Source organism: Aplysia californica, unplaced genomic scaffold, assembly GCF_000002075.1.
Source record: "Aplysia californica isolate F4 #8 unplaced genomic scaffold, AplCal3.0 scaffold00044, whole genome shotgun sequence".
In the NCBI taxonomy this organism is placed as follows: domain Eukaryota; kingdom Metazoa; phylum Mollusca; class Gastropoda; order Aplysiida; family Aplysiidae; genus Aplysia; species Aplysia californica.
In genome coordinates, this window is record NW_004797314.1 from 1621103 (window position 1) to 1628973 (window position 7871).

Here is a 7871-nt window from a genome sequence, read left to right on the forward strand (position 1 = left end):
TAATAATAATAATAATAATGATAATTTGTATGTCAATATCTGCTGATGACGACCAATCGGCAGAGGAGAATTTTTTAAGCGAAATCTTAAAAACAATTTCCACTTGTGAAAGTGCACAGCTTGTGCACTTCTCTCTTGGACAACAGAAGGATCAAACAAAAAGAAGAAAGTGCACAGCACAACAAAGTACTCATCACCCACACTCATCAACTAAATTAGACCTACTTGATTCTGAATAGTGGCACACTTACTTGTTTCCACAGCCAAGGAGTATTCGGCCACTGTCCTACCCAGCTGATCAACAGCGGAGTAGAGGCCCTCGTCAGACTTTCTCAGATCTGTCACTATCAAAGAGTTATCCTGGGCCAGAATATGACGATCACTGCTCACTAAGGTGCCATTACGTTTCCAATGCACAGTGCCACTGATGTGAAGTCTGTACTCAATCTTAAGAGTCACTGAACTTCCAGAGATTTTGGACATTTTCTCAAAGTCTGCGGAGTAGAAAAATTTTGTCGGTCAATATTCAGAATACAAGTCCATCAAAAACTTTAAAAGATCAAATACAGGGTATTAGCTTGCCCTAACATCAGCAAATGAAACCACAGGCGGTTCAAAATAAGCACAATAAAAATTACTTCAATAAGATCTCATTTTGGTCCTTCTCTTCAGCTTAACTCTAACTTAATTACGTAGATAGAATATGGATCGTTTTTGTGCTATATAACACTAGTCTGTGGAGAGAAAGTAAGAGCAACTGATACAATATGAAAACACATTGTCTGACAGTTACACCTAGAGAGTTACTCACAGTACAAATCTCCCACTTGCTTCCTGATAGCCTCCTCCAAGGAATATGACAGGAGATCAATGTTGGCATAGTTGATCAGACTGTGGATATGTTGAAAAAGGGGAACTTATACACATTAACAGTTTACAAATTGTAAAAACAAGTAAAATAAATTACAGATAAGATGAAAATAAAACAAATGATATAGATCTAGGCTTGTGGATTGACCTGAATGTGCAAAGAAAAAAAAAAGAAAAAAATTAAACTCTTTGTGATAGGAATATCTTTGTCAATTAAAGCTTTGAACCTAGGCCCTTTCAGCCAATAGGATCCATGCATTTGAACTCCTCGTAGGTGCAAACCTTCACACTGAAATATGCATTCAGAGTGCGGTAGGGTGAAAGGGTCTCTGAGGAATATGCTGAGGCGTGACTTGAGCCCTTGATGTAGAACAGAAGTTATTGGCCAGGAATTTAAAAGATACATAATCTGTATTTTCAGTTTTAAAAAGTGTTATTTTATGAAAACAATCAATCTCTTTATTTGTCCTTCAGTAAAAAAAAGCATTCCATAGAAATTATTTCACACACTAACAGCAATCAAGACCAAACTGTTTAGTTCCCATTTGGAAATATTTAACAAATTGGCTTTCAAAGAGAAATGGAAACATCTAAATGACAATTCAACGTCAAAGTTAAGCCTTATGATGAGACAAAACTGTAGACCAAGAAATACAAAATTTTCTGTTTCTTACTTTTTCCTTTCATTGGAGCGACATTCGTTGAGCAATGTGTCCCAGCCACAGTAAGGATCATAGATGCAGAGGTCAATCTTTTTGTATTTTCCACATGTCTCCAAGTGAATCTGACCTACAGTCCAGTCGGTTCCAAAATAGATCCAATTTTTCTACGGAAATAGAAAATGGAGCACATCAAGCACAGAAAAAAACAACATATTCATGATAATTACAAAAACAAAAAAACTGAGCCCAGAAATTGGAGACAAGATGAAATTGTAAATAATCATCCAATTATCTACTACTACTCAATAAATTAGATCATGTGTGGGCTCTTTAGCTGTAAGTTTGAAATATCATGTCTACAAGGAGATGAAAAAGAGCTCATCCCTCACCTTGAAAACCATAGCAGCAGGATTGATCACAACTACAACAAAAACAACACCAAAAACAGCAACAATAGTTGAAGGAGATTTTTTGCATCCCTGGTTTAGACAAAACGGTGACTTCAAAACTAACAAAAATGTGCACATGACTCTTACGTATAAGGTGAGGCTCCAGATAGGCAAACTGTCACTGAAGGGGATGTAGTGAGAAACCATGTAGGTCTTTGGAGCATCAAGGGTGGTCAAACCAGGCCAAGCAGCAATCTTGTAGATAACACCATCATCTGAAACAGATTAGAAAGTATAAATTTAGCATATTCCATGAATGGTTGAAGGTTTTCACTGAAATCTCCTAATTCATTTCTTCCTCTTCCTCTTGTACATCACTTTGATTTTGGTTATATGAAATGGCCAACCAAATGAATAATAACATAATAGTCTTATCGCTATCATGCAGAGGTTCATGATTCTCATCATAGTAGAGTTAGAATGTTTCTCATCCTTTTTGGAACATTTTTTCCTCTCCGCTGTGTGGGGTGGCATTGGTAAGGTACAAAGAGCTATACCTTTAAAAACTTCTAGAATGTCAATTGGTACTAACAATTTGACTTTTATGGCGCTCATATGACCTTATTCAGTTGGGAGCGCCGTAAAACCTCTACTAAAACTAAAAACTAAATTTTGACTTTTAGTTAATTTCTTATCCTTCAGTTTTAGCTCCTTGTAAAAACTAGTAATCCCTTTCATCTCCACAGAAAACATCGGCAAGGTGGTTGGAGGGCACCACTGGTATGTCCTACTTCTCCCTCTTACCTTTCCTAATTCCTGTCTCGTCTGTCTTGCTTTTTCCCTGCACTAAATGGCTGTTTTCATGTCAAAGTGCTTCTCTTTACTCGAGCAAAAAACATATGTAATATTTATAGATTTATAAGCTTAGCTTTAGTAAGAGTTTTATGGCACTTGCAACACAAATAGGTTATGTAAGTGCTAAAGGTTAGAGGTGTTACAAGAGAGTAACATACACAAAAAAAGAGGAGTGATAAAGATGATAGATATTTGATAGGAAAGATGGATCAAACCATACCACAGCACCCAACAACCACCTATATTCATAAGTCTGTAGCAAGTACAACTCACTTGAAGCAGTGACAAAGACAAGCTCTCCATGTCCAGCCACATTCTGTACCACCACCAGCTTCTGCATGAGACAGTTGCTCTGGTAGAAGATGGGCTTTTTAAACCGGTGAGGAATAGCGCGGTCCATTAACATGCTTGACCTGGACACAAAGTTGGTGAACTTGTAGGGCAAGTCCCCAGTCTTGCTTCTGGCACCAGCCGTTTTGCACTGAGGAAATAAAAAATTACATGACGCATCAAAGCATTTTGTTTTGCAAATAATCAATCTCAGCTTATTTAATTAAAGAAACACACTTCCTAGCCGAGCTTCGGGTCACAAAGGTAATCATATTCAAGTAGCATGTGAAAAGGGCCATAGATATATATGTGAAGGGTGCTGACAAAATGAGTTACTTCTCAGATTTGAGACCTATGGAAACAGATATGTCAAGCATATAGGTGAAGTTTTTACAATTTATAGGTATGAAATAACAAAAGACTCATTATACTTAACCCTATCCGTATGCCCTGGGGTAATTTTGTACCCCCCCCCGGGTTGTATTCTTCACATTTTAGAATACTTCTAGTGCAAAGTCCTCTTTGAAATTTTCAGTATTTCTCAAAAAAACATTTTGACAGAATGCTATGCAAAGCGTACGGATCGGATTAACGAGTAAATTTCCTCTTTGGAAAGTGGAGGCACAGAGTTTCCTATGTCGTATGGATACAATAGTAAAACATGATGTACGGATGGGGTTAAAAAATGTGGCATCAATAGAAAATCTACAAATTTGACCCCTAGTGTCGATGTTTGGCCAATATTTCCATTTGTAGATTGCGAGTTGCTCATTTTGTCAGCACGCCTCACAAACGACCGAGGTTGTTGCAGGAGTGATATCAATTTTAATATTAAGATGGATGTCTCTCTCAACAAACAGTGGGGTGACTGTCATTTCCGAAACCCCGAGTACAATTTCCGGAACATATCGCCTGCTCAATGTAAGATTCCATAATACGTCAATTTTCAAAATGGCGTATGGCACAAATCAGTCAGTATAAATGAATTGTTTTCAGGTGAGAGTCCTAAGAAAATCCTCCAAAACTCACATCTCCTGGTCGAGGGCTGGGCACCTCTACCTCAGGCACAGGCAGCCAGATGGACTGCAGGTCTCGCTGTTCCTTGAATGAGCCATTGAAGAATGTTTGGTCGATGTCGTGGATTGTGAAGCCACAGATGGCAGAAGCTGTCAGGCCATTGCTGTCACAGAAAAACACGTAAGATTAGAATCTTCACACTTGCAGTTGGATCTGCTATTATTAGCTTGGGAGATCACATGTGCGTACCTGAATTTGTAGTTACAAATCGACAAAGATTTGGGTACAAAACAAATTACAGAGAAACAAAATTATTCAAACATAAGTACAGTCAGGCACAGACAACATGAACACGGAAAACTTGAAATCACGGATAGGTAATAAAATTTGCTATTCCCTAACTGATGTCTCTTTAATTTTCCGTTATCGGTTAACCTAAATTATTAATGTGTCAAATACATTTGTCAATCCCCAATGAGTTCAAGTTATCCATGCCTGACAGTACTCAACAAGACATTTTCTGTATAGTGTAGGTTACTTTTAAAACAGCCCAGATGTTTCTAATTTATTAGTCATATGCAACCTACTTATCAAGTTGCAGGTTATTAAGATATATATTATTGATCTTGTCGGACGATTGTAGTATTGTGAACAGGTATGCTGGGAAAACAAAAGACAACTGCACTATTGCTTACATATTTGTAGTAAAGAGGCCGTAGAACATATCTCCAACTCTGTATACATCCTCTGAAAAGAAAAAAAAAAAAACATAATTTTTTTGGAATGCAAGCAAAACAAAGAAAGTATCATGGCACTCAAACCTCTGACAAAAAGAAACATGAAAACCAAAACTTTGAAAATCTGAAAAACATAACTCAGCCTATGCATGCAATTCGTATAAACACCAGGCACTGTTTATCATAATTTAGAAGGAAAGTTTTAATAAAATAAAACTAGACACATTTTTATTCTAAAATGCTCTAACAAACATGGAGACAAATTTTCAAAATATTTGATGGGTCCATCAACTAAAGTTATATTAAATCATTCTTGAAAAAAAGTTAACTTACGTATTTCATCAAAGTAGTAGGGATACTCCCCAGGAATGGAGCAGTTGAGACGAGCTTTCACAAACGAAGTCCAGATGTTCTGAAGGAGGTGCCTGCTTCCTCCATAATCATTCTGAAAAAGAAAAGAACAACAGTTGAAAAATTCATTTTATCAGAATGACAAACTTCCAGGTGTTTGGATGAGTTGTCCAGGAAATATGCAAGAAGCAAGACAGTAAAGGAAGGCCATTATTTTAACCAGGAGCATGCTGAAACTTTCAACTGATTAAAAGAAGCTGCAAGAAGTAAAATAGAAAAGTAAAATACTGTAATCCACAGGAATATCATAAAAAAGCTGAACATTTTCTAACACGAAGTAAAAATAACCACACAACTAATACTAATGGAGAAATACCACCACATAAGAACAGTCATTTTTCCAAAAAAGTATCTTGTCAGGTGAACAGTTTGAAAGGTTCTGTTTCTCTGACATCTTGACAGAGAGTTAATACAGATTTCAGAGCCATAGAACATTCAATGTCTTTGACCCACACACAGAATTCAATTCTTGATGTAAGAAGTTTCAAAGTATCAGCTGATGATCTAATTGTGCCTGAGGAAAGGCAAAAAGGCAATGTATTGGCCAAATATGACAGGCGATTGTTGTTCAAAATAAGCGTCCTACCTTGCAAACTCTGGCAAGACGAGAGTATATTTTCTTGCCACAGTTAGTGTACTCCAAAGCTACTTCCCGGTAGAAGAAGTACACATGGTCACCGACATCAAACGATCCAACAAACTGGGGTTCTAAAGAAGCAACAGCAAAAAAAAAAAGATTAGTTTAAAACAAGTCCTTCAGATAAAGATGTTTTCTTTACCAGATATGGTTTCTACTCACAACATAGACAGTAGCCTATTATTTACATAGTGAGTGGCAAGGCAGACATTGAACAAGTTGCAGAATATATGTAAGTCTTACAACTAGAACTTACTTCAAACAATGCAAATGACAATGACAATGTTTTCAAAGCCAATATATCAGAAAGCAACTAAAAGGAAATCAAAGGATAAAAGAAAAGAGCAAAGGAAAATGTTTACATTATCTGTATTCCCAATCACATGACATGAATGTTCTTGCATGAAATATGGATTTTAATGCTGATCCACCAAAGTAATGTCAGCTTACCGTTTGTCTCCATTAAGTTCTTGTCCTAAAATTAATGCCACTAGTCTATCTGTTCTCACATAGCAGCCTGGTGGAAACAGGTATGCACCTTGTACATGTTTTCCATCTCACTATTATCCTGATCTCCTTCTGACAAAACGTGCCTATTATCCTGCAAATTCCCCATAATTACTTAACAGTAAAAACGACAATCAACTCAAACACTGATTTCAAACAATAAGTAGTAGTCCTCACCATTAAGCCAGTCGTTCTTGGCTCTGATAGTGCGGACGTAGTCAGCTACTAAAGAGCCATCCGGACTGTACACTGACGGCCGCACAATGATGGGGTCAGACTTGATGGAGTCCGTCACAGACGCGGCGAAGAGAGCAGGTATATTGCCAGGTGCTCCATTCTCTGCAAACATGATCCAGAATTTAGTCAAATAGCAAAATTATAGCAAAAACAAAACCAAAAACTTGTCAAATACTTCTCAAAAACTTTTTGCTCCCCTCATATCATACATAAGATGGATAATTTAACAGCACGGTGCAGTGGGTACAGACTTTTTTGACAGAAAGAAAAAACAAAAGCAAAAAATAAAACAAAGATGTAAAAAGTCATATTTTTGTGCACTAACATTATGCCAACAAATGCACAAAATAACACAAATGGTGCATTCTTAATGAGGTAGGCACCCTCCTCAAATCATGGAGAAATAGTTTAAACATAACTTAGAGCTTTCAAAGCAGAACCAATGATATGTCTGCTTGCTGTTGTTGACTATTATGACAACTATTCTGTATCAATTCTTAGCAGTTCATTGCATATCAATAAAAATATATCTTATTAATCTCATCCAGCGTAAGCATTAAAAAAGGCCACTCCAGTTTTAAAAAATCTTTGAATTACGTCTTGAAAACACATTTTACATGAATTCCTTTTTTTTTCACTCACCCACAAATATCACTGTGGTATTGTCGTAAGGGTCATATGGGCAGATTCCTATGCCATTCAGATCAGACTTGATCACATTAAACCTGTTATTTTCAAGCTGTAGAAAGAAAAATACACATGGTTGAATCTTCAGCTAGAATACTTAGATCTATATAACGTTCAACACAGCAACCGATTCATGTGATAATAAGAAAATTTATGAACTTCTAAATTTAGTCGAGACACTCAAAGGGTCTGCTAATTTTTAATCACTTTCCATATTCAGTTGATAAAATTGAAATTATCTCACTGAAAAGGGATATTTTGAGAGAGAGAGAGAGAGAGAGAGAGAGAGAGAGAGAGAGAGAGAGAGAGAGAGAGAGAGAGAGAGAGAGAAACAGAGAGAAAGAGAGTGGGATTAATAGTTAACGAAAATAAGACGTCCAGCCAAAGGATACAATTCAAAATACAACACTAGCATCTCGTATCTCCTCCTCAAAGCAACCCCCATCCCCCACCCCCTCCTAAACCCAAGCCATGAGTTCGAGATGGAAGAGAATAACAATCCAGAAGAATTCTTCTTCTTTCCTGTATGCGG

General features: G+C 36.9%; 1 protein-coding gene across 1 annotated transcript in view; it reads right to left on the reverse strand.

Moving 5' to 3' along the window:
* The window catches only part of LOC101862330 (semaphorin-2A), a 17477-nt gene that overhangs the window by 8589 nt on the left and 1017 nt on the right, over nt 1-7871 (reverse strand). The window contains exons 3-13 of the mRNA XM_005092330.3: nt 7295-7391; nt 6593-6754; nt 5858-5979; nt 5194-5305; nt 4819-4870; nt 4136-4286; nt 3050-3257; nt 2069-2196; nt 1545-1696; nt 812-891; nt 252-494 (exon numbers count right to left, since the gene is read on the reverse strand). Of these exons, the coding sequence (XP_005092387.1) occupies nt 252-494; nt 812-891; nt 1545-1696; nt 2069-2196; nt 3050-3257; nt 4136-4286; nt 4819-4870; nt 5194-5305; nt 5858-5979; nt 6593-6754; nt 7295-7391 (1507 nt within the window). The remainder of the gene's footprint in view (nt 1-251; nt 495-811; nt 892-1544; nt 1697-2068; nt 2197-3049; nt 3258-4135; nt 4287-4818; nt 4871-5193; nt 5306-5857; nt 5980-6592; nt 6755-7294; nt 7392-7871) is intronic.